The 19155-nt window shown below is 49.0% G+C and overlaps 3 protein-coding genes across 3 annotated transcripts in view; 1 reads left to right on the top strand and 2 right to left on the bottom strand.

Annotated features, from left to right (window-relative positions):
* The window catches only part of TNFAIP1 (TNF alpha induced protein 1), a gene marked incomplete at its 5' end in the record, with an annotated part of 9848 nt that extends 8063 nt beyond the window's left edge, over nt 1–1785 (bottom strand). The window contains 2 exons of the mRNA XM_082200176.1: nt 254–322; nt 1770–1785. Of these exons, the coding sequence (XP_082056302.1) occupies nt 254–322; nt 1770–1785 (85 nt within the window). The remainder of the gene's footprint in view (nt 1–253; nt 323–1769) is intronic.
* IFT20 (intraflagellar transport 20) lies at nt 1509–9186 on the top strand. Its single transcript, XM_082201321.1, has 5 exons — nt 1509–1635; nt 4006–4152; nt 4413–4498; nt 6167–6270; nt 8683–9186. Exons 2-5 carry the CDS (start codon nt 4026–4028, stop codon nt 8762–8764), a joined length of 399 nt encoding a protein of 132 aa, XP_082057447.1. The 5' UTR covers nt 1509–1635; nt 4006–4025; the 3' UTR covers nt 8765–9186.
* Nucleotides 9187–13108: 3922 nt separating this feature from the next.
* Nucleotides 13109–18424, bottom strand: TMEM97 (transmembrane protein 97). Its single transcript, XM_082200900.1, has 3 exons — nt 18047–18424; nt 15331–15475; nt 13109–13463 (listed from the first exon to the last, which is right to left on the bottom strand). The coding sequence occupies exons 1-3, from the start codon at nt 18227–18229 to the stop codon at nt 13213–13215; spliced, it is 579 nt and encodes a 192-aa protein (XP_082057026.1). The 5' UTR covers nt 18230–18424; the 3' UTR covers nt 13109–13212.
* Nucleotides 18425–19155: the final 731 nt, after the last annotated feature.

Below are 19155 nucleotides of genomic sequence, written 5' to 3'. Positions count from 1 at the left end.
CAGCAGCCATTCTTTATTTCCGCCTCCCCAAATATTTACCTCCCTTTTCTTCCATGGCTGACCTACTTCTGACCCCCACCCCCTTCCAACAGCCAATCAGCTCTCTCCCCCAAATTTACTCACCCACCAGCCAACTTTCCGCCCTCCCGCCCCACTCCCTCGCCCGCTAAACGCAAACACAACGCCACTTTCTCAAGCGGGCCCGCCCGCCCCGCCCCCACTGGCCCCTCCAACCCCCGGCTGTTTACCTTACCCGACTGGCGAGTCAGCCGGCGCTGCCGCTCCACGAAGGCCTCCGCCTCGCACCGGGAGGCGACGGGGGCTGAGCAGAACCGGCTGCGAGCGAAACCAGCCAGCCGGCGCGCCCCTCAAGCTTCCCAGACCCGGCTGAAAGGCGGAGCTCAGGAACGAGCAGCTCCAGCGACAAGCCGCCTTCCCAGTCAGGCGCCTCGGCCTACAAATCCCAGCGTGCAGCACGCGCCGGCAGCCGCCCGCCGACAGGACTACATTTCCCAGCATGCACTGCCCATTTTGGTTTTTTCCCACCCTCTCCCTCTCCAGGCAAAAGCTTTGAGTTCAGAGCTGTCGATCGCCTTTAATTTTTTTTTTTAAAGACCAAAGTAGGATACCATGAAACACCCCACGCGGCGCTCTCATAAATGTGCAATTATTTGAGGTTTGTTTCTGATGCAAGGGACAAGCATGATTTTCAACAGTTTAAAATCAGGAGTGGAGAGCCTTGTTCATCTCAGGAGCCGCCATGGGAGTAGCCAGGATTTATGTTCTAATGGGAGGGGGGTAGAATCTTAAGTATTAAGTTAAATATTTAAGTATTTTATTGATTTACTTGGTCGGGAAGGCAATTGCACCCGCTTCCCCCCTTGGCTAATAATAATAATAATAATAATAATAATAATAAATGGTTCCAGTTACAGATAGGTAGCCGTGTTGGTCTGCCATAGTCAAAATAAAAAAAATCCTTCCAGTAGCACTTAAAGACCAACTAAGTTAGTTCTTGGTATGAGCTTTCGTGTGCATGCATCTGAAGAAGTGTGCATGCACACGAAAGCTCATACCAAGAACTAACTTAGTTGGTCTTTAAGGTGCTACTGGAAGGATTTTTTTAAATTTTAATAATAAATGGTGTTTGCCGCCCTGAGCCCGTCCTTTGCTAAGGAGGGCGGGGTATAAATAAAAATTATTACTATTATTATTATTATTATTTCCACTCCTGACTTTAACTGCTTAAAATCATGCTTGTCCCTTGCATCAGAAACAAAACTCAAACAAGTGCACATTTATGAGAGCGCCGCGTGTATAAAGTGTAAAACAACTGATTAAAATACAATGGTTCCCCGTTTCTCTGCAGACGTCTCTGGCGCCATCCCTCGCGCTCCCCCCTCCTTGCTTTTGGATGCTTCCTAGAGAAACTACACTTCCCGTGATGCCTTCTCTTTCCTCTACCCCCCCGCCTCGCTAAGTGGTACGTTCCTTGTGGGCGGGGCGGCAGGAGGAGGAGGAGGAGTCAGTGGCGGCTGCTGCTGCTGCTGCTGTCGCCGTGGCAGCGGAAGGCCGCGCTGGAGGAGGGAGGGAGGGGCAGCCGGGAGCCACCTGGCGCGTCCGCAGGGGCTGCAGGTGAGCCGGGCGACGGGGACCCCATAGGGGTGGCATGGGGAGGCGGGGCGAGGAGGGTGGCAGGCAGGTAGCCCATGCCTCTGAGTGCCAGTTGCTGGGGGACAGCAGGCAGCCCGTCCGCCAGGGCTGCTTACCTGCCTTTGTGCCCATCCTCGTGGGATTCCCAGGGGCACCTGCCTCGCTTGGCCAGCAGGCGATGGGGCCTCGGGTGGAGCTTGGGGTGGAATATGAGCCAGCAAAGCCTCGCCTTTAGCAGCTAGAGACAAGCCTCCCTGTTCAGAGGCAGTCTATCTCACGGGACCAGCTGGTTATCTCCCGCTTGGACTACAGTGGTACCTCGGGTTAAGTACTTAATTCGTTCCAGAGGTCCGTACTTAACCTGAAACTGTTCTTAACTTGAAGCACCACTTTAGCTAATGGGGCCTGCTGCTGTGCCGCCGGAGCACGATTTCTGTTCTCATCCTGAAGCAAAGTTCTTAACCTGAAACACTATTTCTGGGTTAGCGGAGTCTGTAACCTGAAGTGTATGTAACCTGAAGCGTATGTAACCCGAGGTACCACTGTACTGCAATGCGCTCTATGTGGGGCTACCTTGGAAGGTGACCCAGAAACAACAACTAATCCAGAACGCGGCAGCTAGACTGGTGACTGGGAGTGGCTGCCGAGACCACATAACACCGGTCTTGAAAGACCTACATTGGCTCCCAGTAGGTTTTCAAGCACAATTCAAAGTGTTGGTGCTGACCTTTCAAGCCCTAAATGGCCTCAGTCCAGTATACCTGAAGGAGCGTCTCCACCTCCATCGTTCAGCCCGGACACTGAGGTCCAGCACCGAGGTCCTTCTGGCGGTTCCCTCACTGCGAGAAGCCAAGTTACAGGGAACCAGGCGGAGGGCCTTCTCGGTAGTGGCACCCGCCCTGTAGAACCGCCTCCCATCAGATGTCAAAGAGAACAACAACTAACAGACTTTTAGAAGACATCTGAAGGCAGCCCTGATTTAGGGAAGCTTTTAATGTTTGATGTATTACAGTATTTTCATATTTTTCTGGAAGCCGCCCAGAGTGGCTGGGGATAAATTATTATTATTATTATTATTATTATTATTATTATTGGGTGGCTTTATTTGTGTGGGCTTCCGATTGCCAAAGGGTTGGCCGCTGTGGCGGAACAGGATGCCGGGCTAGGTGGTCCGGGGGAAGCTGGCTATGTTGGGTCTCAGCCGCAGGTGGGGATAATGGAGCATTCATGTTCAGGGCGAGTGTCCATTGGGTAGAGCCATGAATCAGTGTTTGGCAGGGTTGCCCAAGCCCCAGTGTGAATTATCATCAGTAGAGACACAACAGAACTGAACTGTAAAAGGAAGGTTTCATCAGCTGGCATTTGTGTGTGTGTGTTTTAAAGAGTTGTCTTGATTTTATTCAACCTCTTATGATGCGTTTCGTATTGTAACCTTGAGATGTGGTCCAACAATACTTTAATAAAGTAAAGACACTCCCTCCCATCTTTCTAAACACGTAAAAGTTTTGACGCTCCCTGCCACAAAGCCGGCTTCTATTTATTTATGTTATTTATTTCCCATAAATATGCATAAATACATAGCCAAAGAGGGGCCCGTCGGTGTGTCCCTTTGGAGGGAGTTCCACAGGTGCCACCAAAAGAAAGCTTCCTTCCTCCCCTGCTAGGCAGCAATATCTACAGAGCTAAAGGTTCCCCATATTTATCTGAATGGCAGATGAATGGTAGGCTTCGTTACAATTGTTAAATCAAGTTTAAAACACATCCTGACTGGTGAAGTGGGTCTTGGCCTGGAAAAATGTGGCAAAAATATTCTCAGGCTGGCTGAAAAGTAAATCTCTCTAGGAAGTGTACCTCTGTGAGAGGAATAGGCATCACTAAACAACTCCTTACCAAACTACAGTTCCCATGATCCTTTGGAGAAAGGCACAACTTTTAAAGTGGGGTGATACTGTTTTAACTGTATAGTACAGATGAGGCCTTACTCAGGGCTTTATATGCCAATAGCACGGCCTTATCCTTCACCTGATCGTGCATTGGCAGTTCTTTCAGCAGAGCTGTTATGTGCTGTCAATAAGGCACCCCCTTCAACAGTCTTGCTGATCCATTCTGCATTGGCTGTGGCTTCTGAACCAACCTTAAGGGAAGCTCCACACAGAGTACATAAAGATATATTGAAATAAGGAAATGGGCGACAAGCCTATTGGGAACCCAAGCATCAAAGCCTATTAGGAGCCCAAGCATCAAAGCCTATTAGGAACCCAAGCATCCCAATATCGAGGGATACAATCTCTCTCTTCTTCCCCTTCTCTCCTTTTAAAAAAAATGTTTCTTGTGTTTGGTTATTTTTTACAGAAGCCTAAAAAGGATCCATCATGGCCAAAGATATCCTAGGCGAAGCAGGCTTTCACTTTGACGAACTGAACAAACTGAGGGTTTTGGACCCGGAGGTGTCCCAGCAAACGACTGAGCTGAAAGAGGAATGCAAAGTATTTGTAGACAGTAAGTTCCCTCTCTGCCGAGCACAGGCCTGCATCTCTCACTCTTTGGGGCAACATTCATGTTTGGTCAAAGGGCTGATTCACACACATTGCTTGACTGTTCACATTGCTTGGAATGGTTTACTGGTGAATTCTGGTTCAGAAATCAAGAACAGCCATTAGCAATGACAGCATCTTCCTAACTTGCCTGTGTTTGTTAAATAGCCGTGGTGGGAGAGAGAGAGAACCTTGGTCTTGATTGTTTCTGTTCCTTCTTTCCAGAAATTGCAGAATTTAAGAAAATAGTGGGTGGCCTCATCGAACTTGTAGATCAGCTAGCAAAAGCAACTGAAAATGAGAAGATTAAGGTAACATGACGGGGCAAAGTGATGAGTCTGTGTTTCTTCTCTCTACTCCAGACGTCGGAATAAGTAGGCTAGCCCTTTGTTGCATGCGCCTTTTCTCCAGTAATTTTTTGTTCCCCAACAGACATGCAGCATATTGCGACTACTGTTAAAACTGGACAGTAGCTGGGTTTCCCGGTTGGGAATTATCCAAGGCCCTTTTGAAGCACAGATTCTGAAGAGGAGGCTTTCCCTCCTGAGACAGCGAGAAGAGGATACCTCTCTTAAGATGATGCCTTCTGCAAGACATGCATTGTTTAAAAACCAGTTACCTTTATTATTATTATTCAGAGCATTTATTTTCTCCTACGCACATTTGACTGAGGGACGCGGGTGGCGCTGTGGGTTAAATCACAGAGCCTAGGACTTGCCGATCAGAAGGTCGGTGGTTCAAATCCCCGTGACAGGGTGAGCTCCTGTTGTTCGGTCCCTGCTCCTGCCAACCTAGCAGTTTGAAAGCACCTCAAAGTGCAAGTAGATAAATAGGTACCGCTCAGCGGGAAGGTAAATGGCATTTCCGTGCACTGCTCTGGTTCGCCAGAAGCGGCTTAGTCATGCCGGCCACATGATCTGGAAGCTGTACACCGGTTCCCTTGGCCAATAAAGCGAGAAGAGAGCCACAACCCCAGAGCTGTCCATGACTGGACCTAAATGGTCAGGGGTCCCTTTACCTTTACATTTGACTGATGAAGTGAGGAACGTACTGTCAGGGAACTGCCATCGGAGCTAGAGGCGGAGGGAAGGCTCCAGAGGGATGCCGGAAAGGGTCCCAGTAGGGAGAGAGGCAGCCCATCTGCTGGGGAAGGAAATCAGCGTAACAACAGTGGAGAAGGGGGGCAGATGGGGGAATCGGAGAGGAGGCTCCAAGACTCCTCGCCGGAGACCAGCGGAGAGAGTACAGGTACTCCGTTGCCCACACCCTGCCTGCGCAGAAGACTTTCGCGCAGGGAGAGTAGGAGGAGACTTGGCGTCAAGCAACTTTTATGCTGGAAAAGGTTCAAGAAACGCCCACTGACGGATTCTGCCAGCGACTGAGACAGTCACGATGCTGGAGGCTGTTCAGTCAGAAAGGGTTTAACCAGGTAACCTCGCCAGCAGTGGCGGCAACTTACGCACGAGCAACCCCTAAATCCACTACACGTACGATTGCGTCAATACAATTTCGGGTGATGGCCCTGCTATTTTCAAATCACAGAATCGTAGAATTGTAGAGATGGCAGGGACCACGAAGGTCATCTAGCCCAACCCCCTGCAATGCAGGAATCTTTTGCCCAACATGGGGCTTGAACCCGCAACCCTGAGATTAAGAGTCTCTTGCTGTGCTGGCTGAGAGACTTACAAGTCCGTGGCTGGCAAGCATCTTCTAAAAGGGTGCTTGGTTGTGATCACAGGAAGGCGTCATCCAAGTGGGCTATGTGTAAAGACACTTTAAAAAAGTTTTCTCCATCTGCAATATATGTGCAGATTAAAAGCAACCTCTTCTTTAATCCATTGAAGCTCCATTCATTGTAGGTAAGATTTATTTCATTGCGTCGCATCACTAAGAATCAGTCTCCCCCCCCCTCCACCCCCAAATTGGAGGGCTGCTAAGGTGCTCTGGGATCGCCCAGAATAAAATTCCTCTTTCCGCAGGCAATTGGCGCTCGCAACTTGCTGAAGTCCATAGCGAAGCAAAGAGAAGCCCAGCAGCAGCAGCTTCAGGCGCTGATAGCCGAGAAGACAACACAGCTGGAAAGGTGCGAAAAGAAAAGGGATGCAGGAAAGCTTTCCCCCATCTCTCATAACACCAGAACCCATGGACCGCCAAAGAAGCTGAATGTCGGAAGAATCAGGACAGACAAAATACTATTTCACACAGTGCAGAGTTAAACTATGGCACATCCTCCCATAAGAGGCAGTGGTGGCCACCAATTTGGATGATGATGATGGTTATGATGATAATAATAATAATTATTATTAATTATTTATACCCCGCCCATCTGGCTGGGTCTCCCACCACCCTGGGCGGCTTCCAACAAAGTATTAAAATACAGTGGTACCTCGGGTTACATACGCTTCAGGTTACAGACTCTGCTAACCCAGAAATATTACCTCAGGTTAAGAACTTTGCTTCAGGATAAGAACAGAAATCGTGCTCCGGCAGCACGGCAGCAGCAGCAGGCCCCATTAGCTAAAGTGGTGCTTCAGGTTAAGAACCGTTTCAGGTTAAGAATAGACCTCTGGAATGAATTAAGTACTTAAGCCGAGGTACCACTGTACAATGGTCTGTTAAACGTTAAAGCTTCCCTAAAAAGGGCTGCCTTCAGATGTCTTCTAAAAGTCTGGTAGTTGTTTTTCTCTTTGACATCTGGTAGGAGGGCGTTCCTCAGAGCGGGTGCCACTACCAAGTAGGCCCTCCGCCTGGTTCTCTGTAACTTGGCTTCTCGCAGCGAGGGAACCGCCAGAAGGCCCTCAGAGCTGGACCTCAGCCAGTCATAGAGTCATAGAGTTGGATGGGACCCTGTGGATTACCGAGTCCAGCCCCCCTGCGATGCAGGAAAATGCAGCTGTGCCATAAAAGGATTGAACCTTGGCATTTTCCGCACCACTCTCTAGCTAAGTGAGCAGTCATGTCTCTTTGAATGTTTTTACTTTGTGGCCAGCAAAAATGAGAGGATCCTGTGGGACACCTTTGAGTTGAAGATGCACTCTGTAGGAGTCCTGCCACTATCTGCACAATAAATAAGCACAAATTGATACAAATAGTATTTATATTATAGAGGGAAAAGATCAAGAGCTTGACAGTTGCAGAAACGCATACAGAATCCCTCAAAACAAGGAATACTGTCCACCACCTGCTGCAGATCACTGGTGTTTTTTTTAAAAGTCCCTTTTTCAAGTTCATGCAACTGACTGACAGCTTCTAATTCCTGAGGGGTGTTTTTTTTGGGGGGGGGTCAATCAGCAGGGAATGAGTTTTATTTGGCATCTGTAGCCGTGCCATTTCTGCAGATCGGAATGGTCAAGTGGGCATACAGGGGATGAAGTAATCTAGCCCCACATTCAGGCAATTGCCTGGTGGTTTCTTAATCTATCTGAAATCTGAGAAAAACCAAATTTGGGAAGGGAGCTTTTAACCTGTGATCTGTAGCAGGTGGTCCATAGTATTATCTGGGGAGGCTTTTCCATGTGCGTGTAAAACTCCAATGCCAGCCTTTTGTGTTCCTATAGTAAGAGATACTGTTTGTATGTACAGTGGTGCCCCGCAAGACGAATGCCTCGCAAGACGGAAAACTCGCTAGACGAAAGAGTTTTCCGTTTTGGAGGTGCTTCGCAAAACGAATTTCCTATGGACGACAATGTCTTGCGAGTTCCTGCTGGTTTTTTTTTCCTCCCCCCCCCCCTTTTTCTAAGCCGCTAAGCCGCTTATCAGCTGATCTGATCAGCAGATAAGCTGCTAAAAGCCACTAATAGCGCTAATCTGCTAATCCGTCAATGGGCTTGCTTCGCAAGACGAAAAAACCGCTAGACGAAGAGAATCACAGAACGGATTCTTTTCGTCTTGCGAGGCACCACTGTATTTCAGTCTTGCTTATTACACACTTTCAAAGCTGAAAGCCCTTCATGGCAAAAGCAGAGAGCCCGGGTGCCTAATCTGCAGCCTTCCAGGCATTGCTGTACTACAACTCCCATCATTCCTATGGCCAGGGATGGGAGGGAGTTTGTAGTTCAGTGACATCCTTCCTCACCTGTCTTTGTTCATCAGGAGCTTGGCAAAAAGCGCAAGCTTTTACCTTGTGCCAAGGAAGAGGTTGGTGAAGATGCCAGGTGGACCTCATTGGAGAGAGTGTTCCACAGATGTGGAGCCCCAACTGAAAAGGGATTTTTCCTATAGCACCGTTCTTGAAACCTTTCCCAAAGAAGGGACATAGATCTGGTCACTGAGCACACTGATTCAGACTGACGGAAAGCTGCCAGGTCTGTCCTCGTTGCGTACAGCAAAATCTGGAAGGTCAAAAGTTAGCGAGTCCTGAATAGAGCCCACTTTTTCAGATACGCCAAGTGGGCAATTCCTGTCATCTCTTGACCCTCCAGCCATTTTGGCCAGCCGTGGCTGATTGGACTCGGAAGACGGCCGAGCTAACACATTTGCTCTGCTTTTTCTCCAGGTACCGCATCGAATATCAAACGCTGTGTAAAATAGAAGCGGACCAGAACGAATTCATCGACCAATTCATTTTCCAGAAGTAGAGAGAGAGAGAATGAGAGAGAGAATTTATGACCAGCACCAAACACACTGGGAAATCTTGAACCATTCCTATAGTCTAATGGGTTTTTTTTAGGGGGAGGAAATGGGAGGGGGCAATTTTGACCTTTTTATTTTTTTAATTGACCAAGATCACCTCTCAAAAACAAAACAAAAAAAGTTTAGATCTTAAATACTCTTTTGGACTTACTTTAGGTCTGGCAATAAGATATTTCTAAAAGGGACAGCTACAGCTATTGTATTTTTGAAGATTTTTTTTAATATGGCCAGTCATTTATATAGTCATCAGACTGTTCTGTGTTTTACACAACTTCCCATTGTCCTTTTTTTTTTTTTTTGGTTTTTATAAAAAAAAGCCCTGTAAAATACTTTCAAGGAAATCAGGAAATAAATTATTGTTTTTAAAGACGCCTCATTTCCTTTTTAAGTTGCCCTTAGTACATTTGGGTGTGGGCTGGAAACATGATTGGGTGGGAGAGCATGTAAAATTAGCCTGGCATGGGGAAAGTAGGCATCGCTTGTGGTCCTTGTGACCTGACACTTGAATCTTGTGCGATCTGCCACACAACTGTCCAGTTCTGGACACTGCACTCTGAGGAGGAGATTGACTAGGTGACCAAGATGATCAAGGGTCTGGAAACCGAGCCTTACGAGGCACAGCTGACGGAGTTGGGTGTGTTTTGCCTGAAGGCTTGAGAAGTAATATTTGAATATGGCCATAATATCTACTGCTTCGGAAGGCAGAACCCCAACCAATGGGTTCAAATGACAAGGAAGAAAGACCCCAATAAACATCAGAAGAACTTTATGAGGGCAAGAGCTGTTTGACAGTGGAAAGGACTACCTCAGATGGTGGCGGACTCCCCTTTGTTGAGGGGTCTTTAAGCAGAGGTTGACCACGTGCCAGGGATTCTGCAGCCGTGGTTCCTGCAATGCAGGGGTGTTGCCCCTTGTGGCACCTTCCAAAACTACAGTTCTCCAATTCCATCCTTCCATAATGTACACACGTTTTCCTCTTGTGGAACATCATTTTGCCAGTAAAGGTAAAGGGACCCCTGACCATTAGGTCCAGTCGTGACCAACTCTGGGGTTGCGGTGCTCATCTCGCTTCTGGGTCATGTAGCCAGCATGACTAAGCCACTTCTGGCGAACCAGAGCAGCGTACGGAAACACCGTTTACCTTCCCGCCGGAGCTGTACCTATTTATCTACTTGCACTTTGAGGTGCTTTCGAACTGCTAGGTTGGCAGGAGCAGGGACTGAGCAATGGGAGCTCACCCCTTCGCGGGGATTCGAACCGCCGACCTTCTGATCAGCAAGTCCTAGGCTCTGTGGTTTAGACCATAGCGCCACCTGCATCCTTACCATTTTGCCAGTGCAAGAAGTATAGTACCAAGTGACTTTGATACAACTGCAATCCTCCCCCCAAAAAGCTCAACAACTCTGGGCAATCCACCCACTCCATGCACACTCCCTCCCCCCCCCCAATGACAATGGGTAGATCACTGCCCGTTTTTTAATACTGGGAGTAGATCAGTGTCTCTTGGGAGTTGGAAATGTCTGGTCTACAGTATTTGGTTTGCAGAGCGACAGCTCATTCAGACAAAGCTGCTCTTAATCCCTCACCCTGGGGGAAAGGAGAAGCACACGACCCCTTTCTTCTGGAATATCCTGGGATAAGAATGAACCAAGAGGGTAATAGATTAGCATCGGTGCTCTTTCGACACACACCCAGAGGAGAAACAACCTCTTTTACCAGATCAACAGGTTGTTTCGTCGATTTGGAAATGGCCAAATTCTACTTCCTCCTTGGTAAACAACGAGGGGCTTCAGTTATGTCAGGGATGGAGAAGCTGGGGGCCAAAGAGAACTGGAATAATAGAACTGCCCAGTTGGAAGGGACGAGGGTCATCTAGTTAGTGCAAACCCCTGCAACGCAGGAATCATTCTGCCCAACGTGGTGTAACCCTGAGACTGAGTCACATGCTCTCCATCTGGCCCTGGGACTCTTCCCCAGAAAACATCCTTCACTGGCCCTGCTACACACCCTCCTCGAGTGTTGCTGCCGGACTGAACTATGTCTTTCACTCTGAAAAGGCTTCTTGTCTGTCTGGATCAGGGGTCTGCAACCTTTAAGACAAAAAGAGCCACTTGGACTCGTTTCCGAAGGGAAAAAAAACTGGGAGCCGCAAAACCATTGCGACATTTAAAACAAATATACAGTGGTACCCCGCAAGACGAATGCCTCGCAAGACGGAAAACCCGCAAGACGAAAGGGTTTTCTGTTTTGGAGGCGCTTCGCAAGACGAATTTCCCTATGGGCTTGCATCGCAAGACGAAAGCCCAAAGGGAAATGCTGGCGGTCGGGAGCAAAGACTTTCGCCCACAGCCGGCCTTCAGAAGAGGACCTCTTCTGAAGGCCGGCGGGGGGCAAAAGTCTTTGCTCCCCCCCGCCTGCCTCCCCCCCGCCTGCCCCGGGCGATCTTAAAATGCTGGCGGGCGGGAGCGAAGCGTTCGCTGCCGACCCCCAGCATTTTAAAATCTCCCCGTGTCCTGGGAAGATTTTAAAATGCTGGCCCCACCTGGCCCCACTTCGGAAAGCTGTTCCGAAGTGGGGCGGGGGGGCGGGGACACCTGGCCCCGCCGCCCCACTTCGGAAAGCTCTTCCGAAGTGGGGAGGGGGGTCGGGGACACCTGGCCCCGCCGCCCCACTTCGGAAAGCTCTTCCGAAGTGGGGAAGGGGGTCGGGGACACCTGGCCCCGCCGCCCCACTTCGGAAAGCTCTTCCGAAGTGGGGAGGGGGGTCGGGGACACCTGGCCCCGCCGCCCCACTTCGGAAAGCTCTTCCGAAGTGGGGAGGGGGGTCGGGGACACCTGGCCCCGCCGCCCCACTTCGGAAAGCTCTTCCGAAGTGGGGAGGGGGGTCGGGGACACCTGGCCCCGCCGCCCCACTTCGGAAAGCTGTTCCGAAGTGGGGCGGGGGGGGGCGGGGACACCTGGCCCCGCCGCCCCACTTCGGAAAGCTGTTCCGAAGTGGGGAGGGGGGTCGGGAACACCTGGCCCCGCCGCCCCACTTCGGAAAGCTCTTCCGAAGTGGGGAGGGGGGTCGGGGACACCTGGCCCCGCCGCCCCACTTCGGAAAGCTCTTCCGAAGTGGGGAGGGGGGTCGGGGACACCTGGCCCCGCCGCCCCACTTCGGAAAGCTCTTCCGAAGTGGGGAGGGGGGTCGGGGACACCTGGCCCCGCCGCCCCACTTCGGAAAGCTCTTCCGAAGTGGGGAGGGGGGTCGGGGACACCTGGCCCCGCCGCCCCACTTCGGAAAGCTCTTCCGAAGTGGGGAGGGGGGTCGGGGACACCTGGCCCCGCCGCCCCAATTCGGAAAGCTCTTCCGAAGTGGGGAGGGGGGTCGGGAACACCTGGCCCCACCGCCCCACTTCGGAAAGCTCTTCCGAAGTGGGGAGGGGGGTCGGGGACACCTGCCCCAGCCGCCCCACTTTGGAAAGCTGTTCCGAAGTGGGGAGGGGGGGCGGGGACACCTTCTGAAGGCGGGCAGGGGGCGAAAGTCTTTGTCCCCCCTGCCTGCCTTCCCAGGGGCTTTTAAATCGCCCCGGACAGCGGAGAAGTCCTCCGCTGTCCGGAGCGATTTTAAAATGCCGCCCGCCAGCATTTTAAGATAGCCCCGCACAGCGGAGAAGTCCTCCGCTGTCCCGGGGTTTTTTAAAATGCTGGGGGTGGGAAGAAAAGCCCTTGTCCCCCCCCCCCCCAGCCTTCAGAAGAGGTCCGGGGACAGACTGTCCCCGGACCTGGTCTGAAGGTGGTTTCCCTAGGAACGCATTAATTGATTTTCAATGCATTCCTATGGGAAACCGTGCATCGCAAGACGAAAAAACCGCAAGACGAAGAGAATTGCGGAACGAGTTAATTTCGTCTTGCGAGGCACCACTGTATCTCCGGAGCCGCGATCTGACAGCGGGCGGGAAGGTGACGTCGGGACAGTGCGTGACTAACGCACGCACCACCCCCATGCGACGTCACAGCTAGTACAGCGCCCGCCACAGTGGGGAGTGTCGGGGCGCACAATGCGCCTCCTCCCCTCGCTAGTATCTGCCCCGGAGCCGTGGCAAAAGTGTAAAAGAGTCACATGCGGCTCCGGAGCCACGGGTTGCAGACCCCTGGTCTGGATGGATAGGGTTTTTGGGGGTTTTTTTGTGACTGCACACTGGCATGTGGCCCTCAGAAGTTTGCCCAGAAGAAAACGTGGCCCTCGTTCCGCTAGTCCCTCCACTCCCCTTGAGCTATACATTGATCCACGTCACGGACACCAAAACATTTTTTTTTAAAAAAACCCCAAAACATTTTATTGGCCCAGTTTGCAAGCTTCTGAATCCAAGGGCTGACTCCTTCCCCCTCTTTTAGGAAGAATCCTCGCCGGCTTATTTCTTTTTCCTTTTATCCACCTGGTTATACTGGGGGCTGAGGAGCATCGTGAGAAGAATGAGGCAGGGAATCAGGAAGTAAGGGCTGTAAATGGCGCAGAGAGTCAAGCGTTCGTGCAGCGTCTGGGGCGCAGGGTGCTTGGAACGCGAGAAATCGTTGAACAGGACGTGGCTGAAGATGGGGAGCAGCGTGGTCATGACATGTGTCGCGTAAATGATGGCCGGGATTCGGATCCATTTGCAGTTGCCTGGATTTTTTTAAGAGCAGAATTTAAATATTATTCAGATCACATCGCACATGCACACACATGCTAATCCTGCTCAACAACTCTCCCCAGATTATTATTATTATTCAAATTTGTATACTGCCCTATACCCATAGGTCTCAGGGCAGTTCACAACACAAAGTTACAAAATAAAGTCACAAAATACGTAATAAAAATAATTAAAACAATCAACAATACTAATGGATGCAAACTAATAAAAAATGGACACTGCCCAACAAGCCCCTAACCAATCCCCCAACCCACAAATACCCAAATAAACATATAACATTTAAAAACAATTTAAGACAGCCCCGCCCTCCTTTGCATCTCACCCAAGCCCCCATCCCCTCCCAGCTCCTTCCAGCAGTGCCCCCACAGCCTTACGGTTCTTCTGCGTCCCTCCACCCCCGCTTTATTCAAACTTCTGCTGTTGTTTGAAACCACCAGTATAAACCCCGCCTTCTCTTCTGCTCCCTGCCCCCACCGCAGCTGCATGCAATCCAAAATTGTGATGTGGTGCAACAAATCCTCCCACGGGGGCTGCATGATGACAGCCTTCAGTTATTATGTCTATATAAAGATTTATTTGGTGTTACTGCAATCTACTCCCACAAAAAAAAAAACAACTGGCAGTGATCTACCCATTCTATTGACCAAAGTTGTTCAGCGTTTGTTTGTTTGTTTGTTTGTTTTTGGGGGGGAGACCCAAAGTTGTTGAGCTTTTATCTGGGGGGATCAATCAAGATCACACGGTCAACCAGGGTTGATCAGGGATGCCCCGCGATCAACCAGTAGATCGCGATCTACCAGTTGGACATCCCTGACATATAGCATAAGAACACATTAAAATTAACTACTGAAGTTAAAAATTATATTTTATATATAATTATTTGTAAAAATGCAGATCACCAATTGACTTCCATCAAGTCAATCAATGAAATTTTATTATTATTTTTATATTGAGATATTTGTAGAATAAATTTGGAAGAAATTCTTCCAATTTTTCTTCTTCTTTTCTCTTTATTTCTTCTTCTTTTTTCATTTCTTTTTCCCTCTTTTGTTCCTTTTTCATATATATGTGCTTATTTTAAAATATTTTGCTTATATTTTGTAACAATTATGCCAAATGATTTTCTTTCTTTTTTTTAATGCAGATCAAAATGCTATTTGGGTAACATGAGCAAAAGCTGCTGAGCTATTGGCCATATTGTTCATGAGAACCTTAGAAGAACCCTGTTGAGATCAGGCCAAAGGCCCATCAAGTCATAGAAGCATAGAATTGTAGAGTTGGAAGGGACCCCTATGGCCATCTAGTCCAACCCCCTGCAATGCTGGAATCTCGACTACGGCATCCATGACAGATGGCCTTTCAAGCTCTGCTTAAAAACCTCCAAGGAAGAAGAAGAAGAAGAAGAAGAAGAAGAAGAAGAAGAAGAAGAGGAGTAGTTTGGATTTGATATCCCGCTTTATCACTACCCAAAGGAGTCTCAAAGCGGCTCACAATCTCCTTTCCCTTCCTCCCCACAACAAACACTCTGTGAGTGGGGCTGAGAGACTTCAGGGAAGTGTGACTGGCCCAAGGTCACCCAGCAGCTGCATGTGGAGGAGCGAGCAGGGAAGCGAACCCGGTTCACCAGATTACGAGACTACCGCTCTTAACCACTACACCACACTGGCTCTGTGTGAGAAGGAGAGTCCACAGCTTCCTGAGGGAGACCATTCCACTGTTCTAATGCCCCCTGACAGAAACCTTGAAGAGCCCAGACAATACAGGGCTAGATGGACCAAGCTTCCTACATTCCTAATCACAAGTGCTTCCCCTGCACCCCACCCCAATTGGCGCACCAACCTTTCCAGAAGGCATAGGCTGCAATAGGGAAGAAAGGCAACTGCAGGAAGGCTTCGCAGACTATGAAGGCCCTGAACCAGGCGGGAGGGTCTTGCATCATGGGGTCCTTAAATGAAACCGTGTACCAAGTTGTCAATTCTTTCAGCTTAGGGAGAGAGAGAGGAAAAAAGGGAATGTTAGCTGCAGCTAAACATAAAAATCTCCCGTCTCTTATTTTGACCACTGTTAATATTCTCTCAGTACAAATGGCTCTTCAAAGATAAATATAAGCAAAAAGAATAGGGGGGAACAGTCACATAGCCGCAGGTCACAGAGATCTAGCAAGCCACGGTTTATTAGACCCCTCTTTTCTTGTCTACGGCTTGTTAAACCACGGTTTCCCGTTACATTTGAACTTAATACTAATATTGGATTACAAAAGAGGATATGAAACCAGGATCAGATCAGCCACCTGCCCAATCTGCAATAGGGAGATATTACCCACATTACTGGAGACTGGGAAACCGTGGTTTAATCTGGGATTACAATTCAAAGTCATATCAATATGCATTTAAAGCAGCATCATTCCACTCTGAACAGGTATGGCTTCCCAAAAGAACCATGGGAGTTGCAGTTCGTTTAGGGTGCTGAGAGTTGTTAGGAGACCCCCCTGATTTTCCCTACAGAACTACAATTCTTAGAGAGTGGTTTAACAGTCAAAGCTCTCTTCCCATGAAACTAGGAACTGTACCTCCGTGTGCGGGAATAAGGGGTCTCCCTAACAGCACCCTTAACAAACTACAACTCCCAGGATTCTTTGGGGGAAGGCATCGCTTTTCAAAGCGGCATGATACTGCTTTAAATGTATAGTCCATATGTGTTTTCGTTTCTTGCAGAAGAACGCCCTCAATAATAATCTTAACAGCAAGATATTAACGGCATAATCTCAGGGATCTTTCAGCAAGCACTGGCAAGGACTGCAGTCAAGAATTCAGGCACATTGACCCGAGGGCAAAAAGCTACAGGCGCAGAGCAAACACTCCACTTGGTTTTATAGGCCCTGGATTATAGAATCGTAGAGAGGGAAGGGACAATGAAGATCATCTAGCAACACTGGAATATGCAGCGGTCCTATATAGGGATCAAACCTGCAACCCTGCAGCCCTGTTCAGGGAAGCTTTTAATGTGTGACATTTTAATGTACCGTATTTTTCGCCCTATAGGGTGCACCGGCCCATAGGGCACACTTATTTTTTGGGGGGGGGGAATAAAGGGGGGGAAATCCCCCCCGAGCCCCAAAGAGCAAAGAAGCCATGACAGCGAGCGGGATGGATCCCGCTAGCTGTCCTGGCTTCGTTTTTAGCCTCGGGGCTGGGGGTCCGGGAGCAATGGCAAGGTTGCGTTCAACCTCGCCATCGCTCCCGGAGCTTGCTGTCCGCAAGCCTTGGGAGCCCGGCGGGAAGTCGCGCCAGGCTCCCAAGGCTTGCGGAGAGCTGCCCAAAGCCCGGGGTGCGCCCCATAGCGCTCCCCGGGTTTCGGGCTGCAGGCTGCTGTCTGCAAGCCTTGGGAGCCCGGCGGGAACTCCCACCGGGCTCCCAAGGCTTGCGGATAGCTTCCTGAAGCCTGGAGAGTGAGAGGGGTCAGTGTGCACCGACCCCTCTTGCTCTCCAGGCTTCAGCGAAAGCCTGCATTTGCCCCATAGGACGCACACACATTTCCCCTTCATTTTTGGAGGGGGAAAAGTGCATCCTATAGGGCGAAAAATACGGTATTTTTAATCTTTGTTGGACGCCGCCCAGAGTGGCTGCAGAAACCCAGCCAGAGGGGCAGGGTACAAATAATAAATTATTGTTGTTATTATTATTATTATTATTATTATTAGCTCCACGCTCTAACCAACTGAGCTATCCAGGCTGGAAAGAGGAAAGCCTTCTGCATGCCGACCATATGCTCTGCCATTGAGGTACAGCTCTTGCCCCTTTGGACTGTGTTGCAAGACGGGAGCTGCATTCTTAAAAGGCACCTTGGAAAGAAAAACGACAACTAATCCAGAATGCGGTAGCTAGACTGGTGACTGGGAGCGGCTGCCGAGACCATATAACACCGGTATTGAAAGACCTACACTGGCTCCCAGTACGTTTCCAAGCACAATTCAAAGTGTTGGTGCTGACCTTTCAAGCCCTAAACGGCCTCAATCCAGTATACCTGAAGGAGCATCTCCACCCCCATCGTTCTACCCGGACACTGAGGTCCAGCACTGAGGGCCTTCTGGCGGTTCCCTCACTGCGAGAAGTGAGGTTACAGGGAACCAGGCAGAGGGCCTTCTCGGCAGTGGCACCCGCCCTGTGGAACGCCCTCCCACCAGATGTCAAAGAGGAAAATAACTACCAAATTTTTAGAAGACATCTAAAGGCAGCCCTGTTTAGGGAAGCTTTTAATGTTTAATAGGTTATTGTATTTTAGTGTTTTGTTAGAAGCTGCCCAGAGTGGCTGGGGAAACCCAGCCAGATGGGCGGGGTATAAATAATAAATTATTATTATTATTATTATTATTATTATTATTATTATTATTATTATTATTATTAAAAACAGCACAGCAGACAAGGGCGATCCTTCGCTTTTTCTGCCTAGAAGCAAACTTCACCCCACCCGCCGCCTTGCAGGAATAAAAGCTCCATTCCCCAAGTTTAAGAAAGTACGGATTGCAGCTTGAGCCACCCGTCCTCGGTTGACTTACGCTGCGGGGGTAAAATCCTGCCCCCGGGAGCGATTGCAAATCGACCAGCAGCGTGATGGGGATGTGAGTGAGGAAATAGAAGGCGAAGATCCATTCCAGGAGGCGCGTCGCTGCCCCAGCCGCCATCGCGTCTTTCTCTCTCGGTGCAAAGCAATGAGCTTCCCTGCAGCAGCGACTTCTCATCCGAGGTCGGCCCACTTTCCTCCCTTCTCCATTGGTTTCTCCAAGAGCGGGAGGGGTGTTTCCAGCCCCACTTTGCGCCCGCCCATTTTTAAAAGGGCTGCGGAATGCGAAGGGGCCGGGCCGCTTCTTGCAAAAGGAGACGGAGCTCAGCGCAGCTGCCACGGGAAAGGGCTCGGAAGGCAGCAAAGCCGGCGCAGGGAGGGAAGCGGTTGCGCCTGGAATCCCTGAAAAGACGCTGTGCCTTTAAAGCGCAGTCTGTTCCTCCTCGAATTCTAGGAAGGCTGTAGTTCGCCTCTCGCAGAGTTGCAATGCCTAGCAGCCCTTTACAAACTACAGTACCCAGAATTCTTTTGGGAGGAGGGAAGAAAAGTGCTTTAAAGAGATAGCGTGTCTTTTTTCTTTTTAAATGCTCTTAAAACAGTATAACAAAAACAAGCAACAGATATTAAAGACAAAATAAAAAATAAACATTCATTCCTTGTTTGTCACTTATTCTGTACATCGTCTTGTAATTAAGTTTGACATCACCTCCGATCTTCTTTTTTAAAAAATAATTTTTTATTGATTTTCACAAAATTATAAACAAATAAACATGAATCATAACCTTATTAAAATTATACTTATTAACATTGTTAAGTGACTTCCTCGCTTGGTTGAATTTCCATGCACTTCCTTTTAACGGTTTTCCAAATCAAAGTTCTTCTGAAATTTAACTAAAACATTAACATCCTTATATCCTTTAATTTTAAAATTAAACATATTGATTCATCACTTAACTTATATGAAATCCTAAGCCAATTAAATATCTGCAAGCTATTTCCAATTAATTTGACCTCCGATCTTCTCATTATGTTCCCGAATTAGATTCCTTAAATATGCACTTATTTTCTTGATTCAGTAGCACATATACTAAAACTGGAACGATA

Source organism: Podarcis vaucheri, assembly GCF_965113315.1.
Source record: "Podarcis vaucheri genome assembly, chromosome: 15".
NCBI lineage: Eukaryota > Metazoa > Chordata > Lepidosauria > Squamata > Lacertidae > Podarcis > Podarcis vaucheri.
Note: the sequence above shows the minus strand (reverse complement) of the source record. Positions and strands in the feature narration are given on the sequence as shown.

Bases quoted from the DNA above. Each gene is read 5' to 3' on its own strand.
- IFT20 (XM_082201321.1), top strand. From the start codon at position 4,026: ATGGCCAAAGATATCCTAGGCGAAGCAGGCTTTCACTTTGACGAACTG. The intron at 4,499-6,166 runs GTAACATGACGG...CTCTTTCCGCAG, and splicing joins CTGAAAATGAGAAGATTAAG to GCAATTGGCGCTCGCAACTT. The intron at 6,271-8,682 runs GTGCGAAAAGAA...CTTTTTCTCCAG, and splicing joins AAGACAACACAGCTGGAAAG to GTACCGCATCGAATATCAAA.
- TMEM97 (XM_082200900.1), bottom strand. From the start codon at position 18,229: ATGAGAAGTCGCTGCTGCAGGGAAGCTCATTGCTTTGCACCGAGAGAG. The intron at 15,476-18,046 runs GTAAGTCAACCG...TCTCTCCCTAAG, and splicing joins CAGGATTTTACCCCCGCAGC to CTGAAAGAATTGACAACTTG. The intron at 13,464-15,330 runs GTTGGTGCGCCA...AAAAAAATCCAG, and splicing joins AGCCTATGCCTTCTGGAAAG to GCAACTGCAAATGGATCCGA.